Genomic DNA, 19,939 nt, shown 5'->3' with positions numbered 1-19,939 from the left:
ACAGATCCCAGAGGGAGTCGCTGCTTTACCCTTCCCTTTTTCCTTCTTTTCCTTCACTCCGGTTCCCTCAGCGCCCATCACGCCCGTATCGATCCGGCGCCTTTGGCGAAGAGACGGGCAGCAGCAGCGTTGCGATACAGCGGCGAGGGTGACGCCATAGCTTCGCTTCGGCGCAACGTCCAGCGGCGGAAAAGGGGCCGGCTGTGCGCACGCGCACTGCCACCGTCGCCTGGGCAACGCTGCCCGTACGAATCGGCCCCGCTTCGATCGGGCCCAGAATGCGCGCGGACGACATGTTGGACGACGGTTGCCTCCGCCGCTACCGTGCTAGCTGAGCGATAACCGCTCGCAAAACGACGAGTATCGCCTTTTCGAGAGCAGAGAGGACACCTGGACGAGGTCGCAGCGACATCGGCCGCGGGACCACCATGGGCACCGTGCTGAGCTTCTCTCCGAGAGACCGCAAGCCGCAGAGCTACAGCGAGTACAACCTGTACAGCTACGAGCAGCTCAACAACGCCAAGAACAGTCAGCACTCCGCCAAGATGGGCCTCCACCAGGACAGGATGGCGGCGCCGCCGGCGTCTCAAACGCAGCCGCCCAACGCCGGCGGAGGCCACAACCACCACCATTACCACCACGGTCACCACCACGGCAACAATCACAACAACAATAATAACAATAACAACAACAACCAGAACCACCATGGCGGCAACCACTTGAAGAAGCACACTCTTTTCATCAATGCTCTGAGCTGGAAGCACTTTAACGTCTCAACCAAGAAGAAGGCAGAAAAGACCAAGTCAGCGGCCGCGCAGCGCCAGCCCTTAGAACCCGTCGATCCAAACAAGAACGTACACAAGTCCCTTTCCTGCTACAACCTTGGCCTCGACATCGTGGGCACGGGCCGCGGGCTCGTCGACCGGCCACCAACTAGTGCCAAGCCGGCCCCGCCTCCCCTGCCACCGAAGCCAGCCGTGGTAAGGCCGGCTCCCCCCAAACCGGCCGGATCTCAGCAGCTAACGGCCGGTGGTAGCCCTCAGCGCAAGACAGTCATCCAAGCCTCAACGTCAGAGCTGCTGCGCTGCTTGGGCGAGTTCCTTGGGCAGCGCTGCAAGCGGCTGCGCGACTTCCAGCCAGGAGACGCAGTTCTCTGGCTGCGAACCGTGGACAGGTCGCTGCTGCTGCAGGGCTGGCAGGACATCGCCTTCATCAACCCTGCAAACGTGGTCTTCCTGTACATGCTTGTGCGCGAGCTCGTCGACGAGGACGTGACCAGCGAGCGTGAGCTGCAGGCCGTCGTGCTGACGTGCCTCTACCTGTCGTACGCGTACATGGGCAACGAGATATCGTATCCACTAAAGCCCTTCCTTGTTGACGAGAACCGGGACAAATTCTGGGACCGCTGCCTCCTGATCATCGAGAGCCTGAGCTCCAGCATGCTGCGCATCAACAGCGAGCCGGGCTTCTTCACCGAAGTCTTCAGTGAGCTCAAGGCGTGTGCACCCCAGCCGGCGACGTCGACGGCAACCACGGCGCGCGTTTGTTGAAGACCGCCCACGGCCCCGCCATCGACGGGGCTTCTTCACTCTAGTATCAAGGTTTCGCCAAATAAGGTCCTCTCCGAGCGGCAGAGGGAGAGGCCAGCACCCGTCCTTCTGTCCAAGCCGTCACCTCAGCGCCGTGGTGATTCCGGTGTACGCTGTGTCAACGTCGTGTTGCCCTTCATTTTTCGACGCACGTTGATCAAAAGCTCTTTGTCCCTGTTACTGCTGCTTTTTCCGTCACCTTCCTATCTTCAACTTTGAAGACAAGTACGGCTTAAGAGTGATGAGCTTGGACCCAAGTTTGTGATTTGGTTTTACTGTTTATTTGGAGTGCAAGGAAACGTCGTGAAGAAAGTTACGCTATAGCGGGTCACTTAAGCAAAGAACGAACATCTTGCATTCCGCAGATGATGTCTCCATTCGTTCATTTGCTGCACACATTTCAGTTGAGGCAAGAGCCTGTTCTTTAGCTATGCGGTCCCCGTTGACCCTACTTAGTTGTTCCGGGAAAAGAATGCAGTGCGACACCACTTGCAGCACACCGGAAGACACGGAACCTGGGACGGCCGTCATACGTGGACCCATCAATGGCGTCGATGGAGCAGCGTTCGCCATAACTGCCAAAAGAAAACACACGGAAACGGGGTGGAAATGTTCGAAGAGCATCGATGGAGGCATCCTCGACCGTGGCGCTAGCTTGCGCAGTGTCCGTTTCTTGAGTGTGTGACATCGGACGGGAGAGAAATGCCTGGACATGGCGCAATGCTCCGTGTGTTCAAGGCCGCCGAGGCGGTCGACTGTGCGACAGACTGCGGTGCCTGTGAGACACCGTTTCGCCATCGCCTCGCTGCGGGCAGCTTGGAGAAGTTTGTCCACGCACCCAGCTCTCTTCTCGACAAGACACCCGGCTCTCTCCATCCCTCTGCTACCGTTGTTACGACTGACTCATTGTTGTGGGACTATGCTGCAATACTTCCTCCTTTCACTTGTTTTCGCCTTCTATCGCTTGTTTTTATGCGTTTTTTTTTCTTTCCTTTGACTAACGCTGTCCCAGAAGAAACCGCACGAAATACCACAGGTGAGAGGGCGATCGTTTCCGTTCGTACGCTATTTCATCTCTACACCAACTAAGTTTCACAGACTGCCCACATTCGATGGAGCACCTATATATAGAGTGAGCGAGGGAGAGATTATCGAACCTGTTCATTCGCTTTTTGTCACAGCCAGAGCGCAATTTTAGTATAGGGCACGTCTGTGTATCGATCGTCTTCGCGGCTGCCTTGCAGTTGTATCAGTACTTTTAGTATGTTTTCGTCACGACCTGTTAATTGCATTCTTTCTTCTGCTGTGACGCAAACAAAAGATAAGAAAGAAAAGAGAACAGTAACCAGTACAAATATTGTTAAGAACGAAACGGCAACAAAAAAAATCAGTATGAATCTCGATACGTTAGGTGATACAGCCATCATACATTCGTTCTCTCTTCATTTACGTTCAATTTCACGTTATCTCGCGTAAAGTTAGTGCAATGAAAAAGAAACGCGGAAGCGAAGTGGAGTGATACCATGCTGCAGAACCTCAAAGCAAGCTTCAATGAAGCAATGAAAACGCGATGTGCCAACGTTGATATAACTTAGCCGATCGCATGTAGGAACTGCAGATAAAGAAGTCTCAGGAGAGACATTTAGATTGTACACGATACTTCTGAAGCGTACGCTTCTGCCCATGCATTGGGCTCCGAAGGCTACCCAGCGGGTGAAGTCTGCTGGAAGAATAGCAAATACGCTCAAATGACGATATATTGCGAAACAACCATGACATAATATCTATTTTATGAGATCGCCGTTTTTTAGGGTGCGTACATTGCAACCGTTACGCTTTCATTTGTTCCCTTCTTTTGTTGTTTTCCTGGCGAGAGAAACACACTCGGTGAGTGAAATAAACAATAAGCAATCGCTAGAAAAACAACGGCAACAAATTGTTGTTAGCTACGTTTCTTGTGATACGGGAACAGGAGAAATACGTCCACTTTGTAGTCGCAGTCCTTTATTTCGCAGTCACAATGCATTATTTTTAGTAAAGAGCTACGCTGGCGTTAGCGTGTACGGTTACACGAAGCGGGGAATAAGTCGAGCTGAATATCTTTTATACGATCCTTGTTTCTTTAGGTGTAAATAAAACTGTTCAATGAGGACGCGGCGAGGCGCTTTCGCATTGCCCGCTGCTTCCTATGGAGCACCGCGGCGCTCAAAGAAAACGTCGCGGCATAGCTGGGGCGCCGCGGAGACTCGGCCGCCATCTTGCGCGGAACTAGCCAGCTTCCCTGCGAGAACCAAAGAAAAAATTTTAAAAAAAGGCGCGTATCGATCGCGTCGACTCCCCCAGCGTCGCGTCCTCACTACGCCGCCTGCGGAGTACGACGCATGCGTAGCACGGTGGCAGCCTGCCGCGCATTACTCACCGAAACCGTTGTAGATGGCGTCTCCTCCCAAAACGACGCTATGCTTATTTCTACTTTTAACTTGTTTTCTCTGCAACGTTCTATCTTTTTGTTCTTTGTTGTTCGATGCTCGTCTTTTATGGCGGTATGAACGAGGACAGTACGGCCTGACATTGCAGGCCCTTTTGCGAGCCAGCACTGAGTGCGATGTTGTCCTCTAGTTAAAGTTTGTCAGTTGATATCAAACGATACCTTCAGTGCAGAGAAAAAGAGGACGTGCTCATACCTTTCTCAAGCGTACATTAGGAAAAATATGACGTTATTTCGCGAATATGCTAGAAAAACAATTTGCGCTTGAAAAAGAGGGAGCAAAAATAGGAAACAGCGAACACGAGAACCTTATATTCACTTGAGTGAATTCAGTGACATGAAAACGCAGCTTGGGACACGTTTAGTGACTGCCTTATGAAGAACCCTGGCATCGACAAAACGCTTAGAGTAATCGCCAAATGGAGGGCAAGCTGCAATGTCACTTCCGGTGAGCGTTGGTAATCTAAGATATTATGTTTAGAGACACTATACTGTAAGTCTAAAGTGCCGGCATGAAATGAAAGTTTTTTTCTTGTCGGCAGTGTCACGCTGCTCAGTGCTGGCTACACACCTCCACTTCACGCACGTGAAGCGTGCTTCGCCGCGTTTAGACTGTTATTGCGGTGAAGCACGCTTTCCGTAGCACCGCCTTCCGGCATAATTTCAAGAGGGCAGTTAACGAAACAACCACGCACAAGATGTGTACAAGCCTCCGCCCGTGTATTGCTGTCTTCTGTAACAAAGCGCTTATGTGAGTTATGTGCCAATTTTGTATTTATTGCAGCTTCTTGTTCAACACGATCTGCCGCACGTCATGCATATATGTCCACATTTTCGGCAACTTTGTTAATTGTAGCTGAACTCTGTATTGTTAATAAGTTTTGGCCTATTATCGCATTTCATTTCTTAACCTCTTTTTACCTGCTACAGGTAACAACAGTTGTTCCTGTGTCGCTTGATTAGGCAAATAAGCGCCAATATGTTATCTGCTGGCGTCAGTGTCCACACAACGTGTTTCGAAAGTTATTGCTTTCATGCAAAGAAACCACGCCATCAGTTCTGAAGTAGAGGAAGAGGCGAAAGTTGTTATTTTCGTTTACAAGGGGTCTGGTTGCCATCTCTGATAGTGCTTGCTCGCGATATACGCGAGTCGCGTGGCAATGCTGAGGTCACAGTTCATCTCTCTCTATCTCGAGTGCTACAAGTCATTGCATAGTCATCAATACGATGCATAAGTCGTCACCTGTTACAATACCCGGTAGAAGTGTTCACGGACAATGGTGTGATGTACTAAGCCTGTCTGTTCTTTGTCTTCACCGAAGCTTCGACTGATGAAAGAATACCAAGAACTGCGTGCGAAGCTTGTGCTGCTCATTTGTACAAAACCTATATCAGCTGGATAAAAAATAAAGACTGTTCTGATCTTTTTCACCACACGTGTCGTTCTTCTGTTCTTCTGTCACTGGCGCCCTACCCTGTTGGTTCCACTAAGTTCCGTTGACGTGCGACCCCCGAGATGCTGTAAGGCACAGTTATTCTAAGCTACAACGAAAAAATTGCCCAAGCTTGCACTAAGCCGTGCAAGGCTTGAAACAGCGAAACTCGACGATTCTGAAGACTAATCTGGTTGCTTCTCGGTTGTTTCTAGGCCTTATCTAGGTGATGCAGGTTCTAGGTTGCTTCTAGGTTGTTGCTAGGCTTTAGCTAGGTGATGCTTGGTTGTTTCTACATTGATTCTCAACGCAGAGTGCGGTAAGTTTGCACTAAGTCGCGCAACCATTTCTACCATTTCTTTTTCTTCTTCTTTTTTTTTTTGTTTCTTGCAACTGTCAGTCTTCGGTAATAACAAGTCATTTCAATTACAAACTGTTGGACATATACTGTAGAAGCAAACGCATAGAGTTAGGCATCGCCTCAATCGCAAGGACGTATTGTCACGCGAAAATAGTCAGTCCACGGCTTTCCCATGGGAGAGCACATGGCACTTCGCTGGTAAATCGCTTTTATTTTTTGGCTAAGCACTCAAACTGGGCTCCAGTGAGAGGAAACGCGATGACGTCTATTAACGTCGCTTAGAGCTGATAAAATTGAGCGACGTACAGCTTACTGCCATCCCACAGTAGAGTAAATAATACTCTTGAACGTTTTTCTTTTTTTTAAGTAAGTACCTCAAAATCAGCACTTAAGTTGATTTCTTTCCGTATGCTAGGAATAGCACATTTTATTGCAACCATCGGCGGACAATAGTAGAAGATTGCGTGATAACATCTACGTCAATTTTTTTTTCACATCCACGCAGAGATGATCGTTAACGGACGTCTTAACGGACGATTATGTTTAGGGCTCTGTGGCGGAAACCACGCTTGAGTGTCATTTGAAGGTCAGCCTTCAATTCCTGCTAACGCTGTCGCGTTTTATTACGGTGACGACCGTGAGACGCAATAGTGGACCACCCGAGCACGACCTTTTACATCCCAGCAACCCCGGTATGAGGTTTGGTACAAGGCATTGTCCTCAGTACGCTTTACGACCACGGCGATTTCGACGTTCCGCAACCCCCATTTTCTGGGCAAACGTCCCGAAGAAATGCGGAGCGCTCAGAGCGGTGTCCTTGTGCCGACGCTTCCCGTCTCGCCTACATTCCGCAGCACTTCACGCGCACGACATGTTCTGACGCCGCCGTCAAAGAGTTTGTAATAATAGAGTCAGTCGATCTCAACGTAAAAAAAAATGCCAGGCCTGCGCTGAAACCGCAGCACAGTCACAGCGAAAGCTGGAAGAGCGGCGTTTCTAGAGCCCGTTAAGCTCTCTTGGGGCTACAATACAAGTACACTAGAAAGGTACCCACTACGCCATAAATCACAATTTTTGCGAAGTTGGGAAGCACCTACTAAGTCATTATTCGTCATTCTGCGGAGAAGCGAGGCACCAGCTACACGTCTGTAAGGCATTATGTGCACTTTTTGACGCGACGACTGATGACGATGAAGAATTATGGCTCAGCCCTTTGAAGTGGGTTGGAATCGTTGAACGGCCCACCAGTTATGTAATTTGCATTGGGTGACGCCCAATCGCTATTTCTCTCTCCCGTCATGCTGTATAACATACGTTACGTGGGAGAGAGACAGGGGGGGGGGGGGCGAAGAACTTTACTGAGACCCCGAGAAAATGGATCATGCACTTATGGGCTTCCTTGGCAACCAATACAAGTGCACTTGCGAGAACCCACTACGCTATAAATCATTGTAATTTTACTGACACCCCGAGGAAGTGGATCATGCGCTTATGGGCTTCCTTGGCAACCAATACAAGTGCACTTGCGAGGAACCCACTACGCTATAAATCATTGTAATTTTTCAGAAGTAGAGCAGGCAGGCACTGTGCCATTTTTCCGTCATTCTACGGAGAGCCGTTGGTACCTGCTAAACGCATGTAAGGCATTATGCGCACTTTGTTGATGCTGTGCCTGATGACGATGAAGAATTATGGCAGAGCCCTTTGTAATGGGTTGGAAGCATTCAACAACCTACTCGTTGCGCAATTCGCATTGTGTGACGCCTGGTTACAGAATTAGCGTTGTGCGACGCTTGGTGCTTATTTTACTCTTCTACCACGCTATATTGCATATGCTAATGTGGTTCCTTCCCGACATGAAGCCTGTATAGTGCCTTTTTGCAAAGCAGTTTCAAGCACCGGCATGGCTCAGAGGTTGAATACTGGGCTCCCACGCAGAGGGCCCAGGTTCGAACCTCGTTCCAGCCTGGAATTTTTTTCTTATTTAGTTTTTTTTCTTATTTCGAGCGATACTGGTTACGGACACCGGCGGCGGCGGCGGCGGCGTGGCGGCGGCGGCGGCGGCGGCGGCGGACAACTACGGCGCCAAAAACGGCCGGTGAAATGATCTCATAACAGCTTTCGCTGTAAAAGTTTCAGAGCAGCTCATTATTCAAGAAGCACTGTCTAGCAGCAGCGTAGCGCGCACCCCTCCTTAGTGGCATGGAAGCTTTCGGGTGACGCTGTGACACAGTTGGACGCAGATGCATCACACACTCGCTGTTGATTTGGTGTTAAAGCACCATCTTCTATTCAAGTGCTCAAAATACGAATCTGCACGGAATATACATCGAGAACAAAATTATCGCTTTTATATGGATAGCCACTAACCTCGAAAAAAAACAGAACTTGATCCATGGCCAACAGCGGGCTCTAATAAAACGCTTTAGTGGTCTGAAATGACTTGAGAAAATACGAGCATCGAGGTGAATATCAAATGTCAGTGTCTTCTGAAAAAAAAAAAGCAGGTTACTGGTGTAAATATGCGCTTGTTATGTTTTCAAGGTATTAAGCTTTGTGTAATGAATGTGTACTTACGTTGTTCGTATTTACCTGCGTGACAGTGCTTCTGTAGGCATTACAGAAGATTCAGTATATTTGTGCTTATATATGCACCTCCTTAACATGTTTACCTTTTCTGGTCTGACGATTGCACAAAACATTGCGTTCGTATACCGACCGCTTGCAGTGGGTTATACATATGTCACTCTATATGTGACACATATTGAGACAATGGTTTGTTTGTTCGTTTCGTTTGCTAAGCAAAAAGAAAAAAAGTAGCTGGTGCCATCCAGAGTGGTAAACCTCTCCTATCACACCGCGTCAAAAGAGTGACCGAGAAATCGTTTTGTTACCTACAAGCGTCTGAACGCACACTGAAACTCGCGTGCGCCTACCGTTCAGTATTTAGTAAATACGCAGCGCGTTTTTTTTTTGTTCTTTTTAACAGATCTATATTTACGTGAACAGCGCCAGTCCTCGTCGGTCCCAGTGTCTGTGTCTCTCCTGCGCGGTTCACGTAACTATGGAATACCAACTATATAGCCCGGTCACGCACCTTGCTTAAATTTTTTTTTACAGAGCTGAAGGCTCCCAGTTTCTTCTCGTACTATGCTGCACACGCCTTGCGGTCAATTTCCCGTTCTCCTCGACCACCTTTCCTGCATGTTGTCTGCGCCCGTTACAGCCAGATGTGTTGTTTCTCGTATGCTAGTAAGGCACATGCCCCCACCAAACCTCCCGACAAAGCCTCTGCGTTCTTTTGCCGTTGCACACTAACGCCCTGCTGCATATAGCAACGCTCATTCATTCACGCCTTAATTCTTCGAAATTATTGAAGTAATTCATTGAATAATTAGTTGATTGACATCTGAAACAATTCACAAACATATAAATGATAACTCGTTTTTTTAACCTTTACCAACTTGTTTCCTTCTATACATTCCTATTGCGCTTCACCTACCTCACTACACTGTGTGGGAATTAAAATTGATTATAAATCTCGGCTGTGTTAGACACATTCATATGAAGCTAATAAAAAATAAAGCCAAGGAAAGTGCAAGGGACATTATTTCTAGTATTTAATTGCAGCGTAGTAATTATAAGTAAAAGGGATATAAAAGTGTAAGTACTGACAGCTGAAGTACTAGAATATTCAGCGGTTTTGCGGCTTGCCCGCCTACGGCTGCAGCACAAATAAGTACACATGTTTACCTTCCAGACACTGGCTGAAACGCAATCTCGCTAAAACGCCATTGCCCACAAGGCAACGACGCTGCGAAAACAAGAGAATGGGGAAAGAAAAAAGAAAGAAAGAAGAAGAAACCATTCGAAAGACGAATGAAACGGAGGAACATCGGCGGCGAGGATTTGGAAAAAGGGATGCCGCGAGATATAGCTTTCCCAAACGGCGATTTCCACTGGGACAATTACAACAGCGGGGCTTCTCGGCGCAAAAGCCGTTCGAGCTCTTATATTGCTTCTGCGGAAACGCAACACCCACGTGGCCGCGTCTCTCGGGAAAAAAAAGAAGCGAAAGAAAAACACACGCAATATAAACAAAAGGTCGAGGTAATACCGCAAAGAACAGCTCCGAAATGCCAGAGGCAATGTCAAGGTCCAGAACGCACGTGTGTGCTGCTGACTTGACAGCGTTGCGTAAGGCAGTAATCTCACAAACAGCCTGGTGTGACGAGAGTTGAAGTGGACAGAAAGCGCGTGACCGTTACAGAGCACGTGGCTTATGCAAATGAGAGCAGGCGGCCTTTATAAAAAAAATATTCTCAGAACTTCACTTCATTTTGCCTCCGCAACCGTCGCCCGCGGGTGTCAGAAAAAGGTCAGTCAGCCGGCCAACCGAGCCGTGGCGAGCAAAAAAACGTGCCGCCGGATAAACGTGAGGATTAAGAGCCACTCGTAAGCCCCTGCGTGGGCCCTGAGCATGCGTACGCGGACGCCTAGCGGGCTTTGTTTCGTGTGCTCGTTGATGAAACGTGGGTTCGTCAGTGTGTTTACCTGGTCCGCACGAGAGCAAGCCGCCCGCCGCGCTCCCGCTGAAGCGTTAATTCGCAAATCGCGCTGTTTGCACAGAGCATGCGCGTCAACATTAACTCACCGTCTGAAGAACAGAGAAGACTCGAAATAACGTGGAAGAGATACCCTTTTTTTCTAATGGGATTTAGGTAAGGTCCGCCTATTGTGTGCTTATCCGGACGCTTTAATTTCGACGAACGCGCGCGTGGAAATAGCGTGGCTTTTTCTTCTACAGACGGCCCGACGCTGTGGCGTGCACGTTCAGTCAACGCGAAGGCGAAGCAAAGGTGATGAAAATGTCCACAATGAAAATGGAGGATACTGCGTAGCTTGCAAAATGCATCGACTGGAGAAGTTGTGTCAGAGCAAGATGTTTCATTTCTAGACTATAGTCTGAAGTAGTGTAAAATAGATAGATAGATAGATAGATAGATAGATAGATAGATAGATAGATAGATAGATAGATAGATAGATAGATAGATAGATAGATAGATAGATAGATAGATAGATAGATAGATAGATAGATAGATAGATAGATAGATAGATAGATAGATAGATAGATAGATAGATAGATAGATAGATAGATAGATAGATAGATAGATAGATAGATAGATAGATAGATAGATAGATAGATAGATAGATAGATAGATAGATAGATAGATAGATAGATAGATAGATAGATAGATAGATAGATAGAAACCATACACACTACACAAAAGTGAATGCACTCCGTACCTTATAAATCTACTTGTAGCTATGAATGAACGAAAGAAGGGGAATTTTAAAGGCACCTTTTTTTTCTTTGCTAGGCACAACATTAATTAGAACTAACAGACAAGAAAGCCAAGGAAAGCATAGGGGATCCTATTTGTAGTAATTACGACGTAAATGTGAAGAAAGTAAAGTGGACAAAAAGATAACTTGCCAGCAGACAGAAAAAAAAGTGTTCCACACTCGCCGTCATGACTACTAGTGGCACTGACTAACACTCCTAGGTTTAAATGCACATATATACCCCATAAAGTGGACGGGAAGATGACCGCCGCCGTCGTTCAGTGGTAGAGCATCGGACGCGTTATCCGAAGGTCGCAGGTTCGGTCCCTGCTGGCGGCAAATTACCTTTTCGTCCTCTTTACTTTCTTCAGATTTAGACCGTAATTACTACAAATTAAATACCCCTATAATTTCCTTGACTTTCTTGCCTGTTAGTTCTAATTACTTGTAGCTACGTACGTCGTGCTCGCACGAGAAACGCTGTGAAGATGGAGTTGCTCCAGCTCGTACGATTAATGGCGATTTCCTCGAACTCGGTTAATCTTCCTGCCTTTCCTTCTTTTTTTTTTCTCCTCCTCCTCCTCGAACCCAGCTTTACAAGCTGGGTTCCTACTACTACTAGCCTTCCTGCGATCCTCTGGCCTGTCAGAGCGCCTCTGAGCGGAACGATCTCGTGTATGTGTGGTTGTGATTGGTTTTTTTCTTATTATTTATTTTCTCTCTCTCGCTTTCAACCCCCTATTCCCCAACCCCAGTGCAGGGTAGCATACCGGATACAAACTTCTGGTTAACCTCCCTGTCTTCCTCTGCTCTTTTTCTCTCTCTCCTCGAACCCAGCTGCAATGCAGGTGACACTTGGCCTGAACTCCCAAAGCTGCATGCACCTGATGAGCGACATCAGACTTCGGCAGTAAGTGACACTTCATCGGTACCTCATGAACTGACGGACGAAGAGAGACAAGTTGTCGGCATGGTCAACACCCTAGTGAGTGCTATTCGTGTGCTGCTGAGCAAGATGCAGACACCGATAGCTCGAAGCGTGTTGCAACTGCTGGACACCATCACTCCAGTTCTCGCAAGCCTTCAGAAGTCTGTTGCTTGAGAACACTAGCAGCACCACCATGGCTTCACCGTCAACAAGATTTTGGTTGCATGGGACCGCGCATACAACTTGCATAAAGCAACGAATGCGCTGCTCTAGTTTCAGCCACGGGACTGACTCACCGCCTGTGATGTCAAGCGCAGAAATGCCGTTACGTCGATGGCAACAGTGACTTTTCTTTCCTCCTCTCTCCAACTTTTATTCCCCCTCCCCCCTTCCCCAGTGCAGGGTAGCCTACCGGACTCAGCCCTGGCTAACTTCCCTGCCTTTCTTTCATCCTTATTCTCTCTCTCTCTCTCTCCTCGAACCCATCGACACTGGTGTGCAAAAACGAGGCTGACGCTATCTCACGAACTCTGGAGTCAATCACGCTGGCTGTGTCGCCCCGGTGATAGCAGCTGGCGGTGACATCCGCGTGCGGAGTACTGGATAAAGGTTGCCTAATCTCGTTTGTCGAGCTCAGTCGAGAGCGCCGTGGTCTAGAATTCCATATGCATAATCCGCAGAATAGGGGCGACTTTTATGCGCTCTCTGATATGCGAGGGTGTGATGCAGATGGAGGCGGGCTCCGAGTTAGCGACGATTGAGTACGTAGCCAAGTTGGAAGAAAAGCTTTCTGGGCACGTGTGAACGATGCACTTTACTTCAAGCACAAGATCAGGCAGTCGGACTCACCCACGTGCACCATATAGCACGTACTCTGCGACTGTTCCCGTTACGATGCCGAACGACAGATTCTGAAGGCAGCACTTCATTTGCAACGCGGCTCGAGCTTGGAGCTGCGGCACCTTCTCGGCCCGTGGCAAGACAGCAGTTGTGCGATGCGCAACACAAAAGCGCTGTTGGGGTTCTTGAGGAACACTCAGCTTAACCAAAGCTTGTGAATTACTCTTTTTATGTATATATGTGCGTTTGTGACTGTACGTACTATTTGTGTATATATGGTGTAAATGTGATCATTGTATATACCATAGTCATCACCCAACACTTGGAGTAGCAAGCCAGGCGACAAACAAGGCTAACCTCTCCGGGAATTTCATTAAAGAATATTATTTCTCTCTCTCTCTTTCGTTGACTGGTCAGGCGGGCCTCACTGGTATATATAATGTGCAGTGTGGAGCACTGTGAAAGACTTCGGGGCAAAGGGGGAAGCTCCAGTGACTGCGCGTAGGCCTTCCTCAGGAGAATTTCAATTTTGTTGAGTTCCACGGGTTTTCGGGGAAGATAGGATGTAGCGTAGGTCAGTCGGTTGATGAAGAGGTCTTGAAATATATAGTCGGAGGTTATTGTCCTCTTTGAGGCCGTGAAGACTCTACATGCTTCTGCTGATCATTGCCATGACCTGAGGACCGTCTCGGTGAGGCATCGGAAGTTGAAGGCGCCGCCGCCGTCATGTTGAAGATGAAGGCCGAGGCGCGCAGCAGTTTACTTTTTGAGGTAAGAGGGCCGTTGAGGGTGAATCGTATTCGAGGTAGACACGGATAGGTACGGATATTCCGAATGAGAGATGTTCCCTCTTTCGGATATTCCTAGTGACCGATAGATCATAGCAATGCCTTATATAGATCTACAGAGACTTGCAGTACCTTGCTTCAAGTTCATTTTGCTCGGTATTAAAGGTGAAAGGCGCAAGGGTTGAACTACGGAGGAAAAGCGTACCCGAGAAGTTAGTGTCAAAATTTTTGGTATGTTAAAGGAGCCGCTACGAAGTTGCCCGCCAGGAACTGCAAGAAATCTTAATCGACTGATAGAGCTTACACGCAGCGCTTTTACTCTGCGGCACGTGCGGCTTGAACAAACCGCCGGCTGAAAGACAAGAAAGGACACTTCGGAGCAACCTAATCAAGGCCGAAAGAGGTCCGCTTCAGAAGGGAGGAAGTATGGCCGTGTTGGTACAGCGTCGTACTGCACAAACCATAGCGCAATAAACGAACAGAGGACGAGATAAGGACAGGACAAGCGCTATCCTGTCGCCATCCTGCCGCTTGTCCTGTCTTCATCTCATACCCTATTCTTTTTCTGCGCTATATTATTTCTGCAGTACAAAAGAGGTCATCGAATCGTTTTCGATAGCCTTTCTCCAGCTGTCTAAATCAAAGCACACAGCGCATATTCGGGGCCACTTTCCACATAGCGCTCAAAGAAACATCACCTGCCCCTGCAGCACGCACGCAACAAAGCCGCGGTGACCCGACGGAAACCGAGACACGACATATCGCTGCGACCTACAACCGGCTTCTCTCGGGCAAAGGGATGGAGGGTGACGTCGGGAGACGCGAAGCTCGTACAGCTGACTTTGAAACGACATTGAGCAATTTGGTTCACCGCCACCGGCGCTCGCTTGCCGCTGGGTCGGCTGTGACGTAGGCGCCGATCGATGGCCTCGCACCGGCGACCGAACGGCCGCCCCTATTACCTGTCCGTTACTTTCTCCTCCTCGCGTGAAGTTACTCGCTATCGGCACCTTCTGCGAGAGGATCAATCGCGTATAGGCGCGACGTCACCGTTGCCTCTCCTTTCCCGTTCACGCTTCGTTCGATCAGTCATTTCCCTGGCACGCGCGCGTGTGTGTATGTGTGTATATATATATATTCCTCTGTGTTGTGTCGTGGGCGTATAGAACTTCCTTCACTAGTGCCCGTCTCGCGCTCGCGAGCATAATACCCGTCTTATGGCACCGGTCACGACATGCCTCCCCCGGTTACGTGTGCTGTGCATACGTCGTGCTTTATCTCTTTTGTGGCGCACGCACCTTGACCCGGTGACTTACCCCACTATTACGGCTTCGTGCCCTCATTTATCTACTGTCTTTATTTCGTCCTTCCCTTCCCTTCTTTGTTTCGATGTCGTCGTTACTCGTTCACGGAAGATTCAAATGTCTCCGCCGTGCGTATCACGACTCAACTAGGGCGTCGACCAAAGAAGTTCTGCAAGTTGCTTTTTTTTTTGTTTCTAGCGAAGCTTGTTATGAGTTACAGATTTCCGCGGCGGCAGTCTTGTGCGCGAAAAATCCGCCGCCGGCCGGGCACACAAATGCGGCTTTCGAAGGTGCGCTGGTCCTCATGCATATTTGTATATGCGCCGTTTTCCAATAATTGATGCTCTCTCGATCGTGGACTTGTCGGTGATCGGCCCTTTCTGTTACGGCAATCTGATATGTTATCGAGGTGCCTTGACATTTCACGTTGCCGCATTTCATTGTTGCCTCGATATGAAGACGTAACCGTCGTTGTTGCCAGTAGCCATTGAAGTGCGGCGCTGCTATATAACGACGTGAAGGTCCAATCCCCGTCATGGAGGAAGGAAAATAGTTAAGAGGGAGCACTGCGCAACGAGAAAGAAAGAAAGAAAGAAAGAAAGAAAGAAAGAAAGAAAGAAAGAAAGAAAGAAAGAAAGAAAGAAAGAAAGAAAGAAAGAAAGAAAGAAAGAAAGAAAGAAAGAAAGAAAGAAAGAAAGAAAGAAAGAAAGAAAGAAAAGCAGTAGATCAGGCACGCATACGACAAGCTTCGCTTGCCCCCAATTCCCCGGTATAGAGGAAGGGCCTTTTTTATTTTTTATTATTTTTTTTTTGCACAGCCGTCAACAACGTAAGCCCCTCCACGTGCATTTCGTTACAGTTTTCTTTTTTCTGCTTTTTCGCACTGTCTTCCGGCGGAAACAATTATCGGCTCATTATACTTCAGCCATATGTGTCTGCAGATGAGGAGCTAATCACGTGCTCTAAGCCGAGCACTTATCAGGGCGCGTCTTCCATAAAGGCTGCGCAGTCTATCAGGAGTGCCCCCCTGACATTGTTAAAGCAGCTTTAGTTGTTATACTTCAAGTAAAAATACCTAAATCGAAGTCACCGTGTATGAAAGAAAAAAAAAACCCAGCTTATTCGATGGAGGTCGATCAGTATAACGATGCGTGCTCATTGAATTTTCATTCACCGCCGCTCGTTTCAGCCCTTTTCAAAATGAGTTCACTGGTTGCCGTCGTATTTCAAAATAAATCAACGTGATACGACCAGCAGAGAGTGACGTGAGCTGCCATTCGCCCTTCCATTTATATTGGGGTAGTCTGAAATGGCAATTTCAGCGTACAAAACTCACTGTCTCACCACCGATATAAGCAGGTCAAAACTCACTAACCGCACGAATGAGCTCTTTTCTCTGTACAGACACTCTTAAGGAAGACAGGTTGAGCTACATTTATGCATTGCTCCATGTCGCTCATTTTATGCATGTTTGGGTTTCACATTCTGCGTGAGTATAGAACGCGCCGTTAAACTAGAGCAAGTTGTTTCTCAACCACAGAACTCTTGTATTCGATGAGGACACCACCAAATACATCATAAAATAACGTTGAGACGCAAATATAACCGCAAACAAAGAAGGCAATCTAGTATTAGAGTGAGCAGGCAACAACCACTGTGGTGGCCGGCGTCTATTAGAACGTCATCAGTGAACACATTGTGAAGGGTTTATGAGCTCATATCAGGGTCAGCCTTCTAAACACGCCAAGGGCACGCGATATGGGCTTGTTGGCACATCATAGTTTTGAGGGAAAGTGAGCGCTAGGAAACATGCTTCAATAACTATTCTACACGCTTGTTTGTTTCTTTCAAGAAGCCTTCATTATTGAATATATCTAATTACTTCACGCACATTTACCAATTCATCTTTTGTTCTCTCTTCTTGTTTTCTTTATTTTTTTTCTTTCATTCTCACTTTCATTCTCACATCTTAGCGCCGCTTAAAACAAGTCAATGAAAAAACTTTTTTTTTTTCACGAGGCACCCATTATGATGAGCCCCATTCTGACACAATCAGAAGCGCACACATATTACTTTTTTTGCATGCCGTGACATAAACACAAATAAAAGCATTTCTAGATTCCCGTACACGCCATTCCCATCACATTCTTCTCGAAGCAGCGCCACACATACATTCCACTAAGCGCTACCCGGACGCCGTTTACGCCTCTGGGTACACATATGGCGTCACGCCCGCCCAAGCGCGCACGACGCCTGGAACAAGTCAGGGAGGCATCAACCCATCGCGGTCCACGGAGGAGGCCGGCCGTACAAATTGCATTCGGCGCGCACAACGGCTCCTCTGGGCGGACGGCGACGGAATTCGATCCGGCGGCACTGTCAACCCCCTTTCCCCGCCTTGTTCTCGGCACAAGCTCGGAGCGCACAAAAATATTAATAATAAATAAACGGAGGTGGGGGAGAAGAATGGAAGAGCGACGTTGGCGCCGTCTCCGCCTGACGCGTGGATGGGGAGCGCTGTCCGATTGGGGAAGTGCGGGACGGCCGGCGCCTACGCCGGTGCGTGGAGAACAGTGTTGTACGCCGTCTGGTGACCTGGCACGGCGCCCTAACGGGGGCGATCGGTGCTCGTTGGGGAAACGGTGCGTGCGACTCCGCAGCGTGACGCCTTCTATATGGCGTGCTATAAGTGCGTGCTCTCCTAAACGCGACCACGCACGTCCGTAATAAAGGGCGTATCCTCCCTCAATGAGTGCCCGTACGAACACCTCGAACAAGGAGGTCGTTAGCGTGTCCACGCATGGTTGTGTGAGTGGCTCATAAACAAAAGAAGCAACACGACTGCGCGCGGCAACTTGCCCCAATTAAGAGTTTGAACGCCCATCTGCTCCTGTTCTTTCTGGCTAGTTGGTTGTTCCTCAGATACTAAACGCAACCCACCCCGGGGGATCGGCCATAAGTCGAGCGGTGCCTTATTTATGAAATTAATTAGCTTGATGAAAGAATATGTTTAGAAATAAATAGTTTAGCAGTAACTCATTACTGATTCCTCCACTGTTCTTTCCATCTACCTTTAACAGCGGGGCTGATTAAGGTAGCAATTAGTCCGTGACGCGTGAAAATAAATGATCATCATCATGAACCGGCGCGCGCTCGACCTCTCCTTCCTTTTCGTCCTCTTCCTCATATTCTGCTTCGCTCCGAGAGCACGTGCGCCAGTTTGTCCGGCCTGGGGTGCAACAACTCTGATGGGCGAGAGAACGAGTACAAAGAGAGAGAAAGAAAGAGAGAGAGGGGAGAGAAAGAGATAGAAAGAGAAATAGAAAAATTCTTGGCGAAAAAAATTTCTTGGCTAGCCGGGACGATCCTGAGTCGAGCATCATAACTACTCTGCTATCCAGGCACGCTAGCAGAGCCTAGCATAGCCTCGTATAGTATATAGTATAGCAAGGGGGTGGGAAAGGGAAGTGTGGGTCAGGGGTAGAGATGTGAACGTGAGGAGGAGGGCAGAGAGTAAAGCATAGCATAGAAAGAATAAGAAAGAAAGAAAGAGAGAGAAAAAATTTGAAAAGAAAGAGAAAGCGAGAAACAGAGAGCGAAATATATATATATATATATATATATATATATATATATATATATATAATATATATATATATATATATATATATATATATATATATGTATATATATATATATATATAAACAAAGCAGGCCGCCCAGCTCCGCCCTTCCTTCAGGCTTGGCAGCACCAGTGCGAAGCTGCCTTCATTGTTTTCTTCTTTATGAGAGTAAACCAGCACAATTTTTTTTAACAAGAACAGGGAAAGGCATGGCAGGACAGCGCCGTCCTGCCACGTCTTTCTGTGTCCTTGTAAGAAAAACTAGCGCTTGTTCACTGCCACAAAGAAGAGAAATAGCCCCGCAAGGTGTCTTCCACGTTTCAATGTGAAAACGCAATAGTTTTTTTTTGTTTTCTTTTTTCAGCGCTTGCTTTCCGTTTTTCCTTTGCATGTGCGCGTCTTATTCGACCAATACACGTGCCTCAAGCAGCCGCATCCCTACCGTCAGAGGCGTGCGCACAGGGGGGACAGGGGGGGGGGGGGCGGCCGCCCCCCCTAATCACCTAAGAGGGGGGCGCAAAATCTGCCCCATACATTGACCCTTCTAGTCATCTCAGATAGGGAGGGGGCGCAAAATCTGCCCCATACATTGACTTAGTAGGGTGGGGGGGGGGGGGGGGGCGCTGCGATGAACCCCCGCCCCCCCCCCCCCTGATGGGGAACCCTGCGCACGCCTATGCCTACCGTATCGTATCATTAATACATGCGGCGCGTACGAGTAAACAAACGCGGGTTCGAATTCCCTGAACGATACACACGGAGTGACGGGAAATAAATTTTAAAAGAAACAGACAAGATGTCAGACCAAAACATGGTGTGTTGCGGTTGCGGGAAACTGTCATCGTCAGTGTCAGTCTGAAAAACTCACAGGGTCCCTTATGCTTTCGCCTAAGACGACTCGACGGCGAAAGCGCCATCTTTTTCTTCTAAGTGGATGTACTGAAGCTCCATGACCTGCAACTCCATGTAAGTCTGCTTTAACTGGTACCCACTACACCAAACATTCTAACGAGCGTGGAAAACTGACCGTAGATAAAGAATCCCCTTTCGAAGAAGCGATGTCTATGCTTTTTGCAAATGACCATCACAATGCACCACAGGCTTCAAGATTTAGTGGGGAAGGTTGCGTCAATATTTACCTATTTCTCAAATTTCGTTCTCCGAAAACTTTTCCACTACCGGCTCGGTCTATACGTCTCAAACGGAAGGCACGTGGTGTTGCTGCGCGGGTTTGGGATG

General features: G+C 48.1%; 1 protein-coding gene across 1 annotated transcript; it reads left to right on the top strand.

Annotated features, from left to right (window-relative positions):
- The first annotated feature begins 276 nt into the window (after window positions 1-276).
- LOC119387831 (cyclin-dependent kinase 5 activator 1) lies at window positions 277-5,488 on the top strand. The gene has a single exon (XM_037655360.2). It carries the CDS (start codon window positions 429-431, stop codon window positions 1,548-1,550), a length of 1,122 nt encoding a protein of 373 aa, XP_037511288.1. The 5' UTR covers window positions 277-428; the 3' UTR covers window positions 1,551-5,488.
- The last annotated feature ends 14,451 nt before the right edge of the window (window positions 5,489-19,939 follow it).

Source organism: Rhipicephalus sanguineus, chromosome 3 (genome assembly GCF_013339695.2).
Source record: "Rhipicephalus sanguineus isolate Rsan-2018 chromosome 3, BIME_Rsan_1.4, whole genome shotgun sequence".
Classification (NCBI taxonomy): Eukaryota; Metazoa; Arthropoda; class Arachnida; order Ixodida; family Ixodidae; genus Rhipicephalus; species Rhipicephalus sanguineus.
This window is presented reverse-complemented; position numbering and strand designations above follow the sequence as displayed.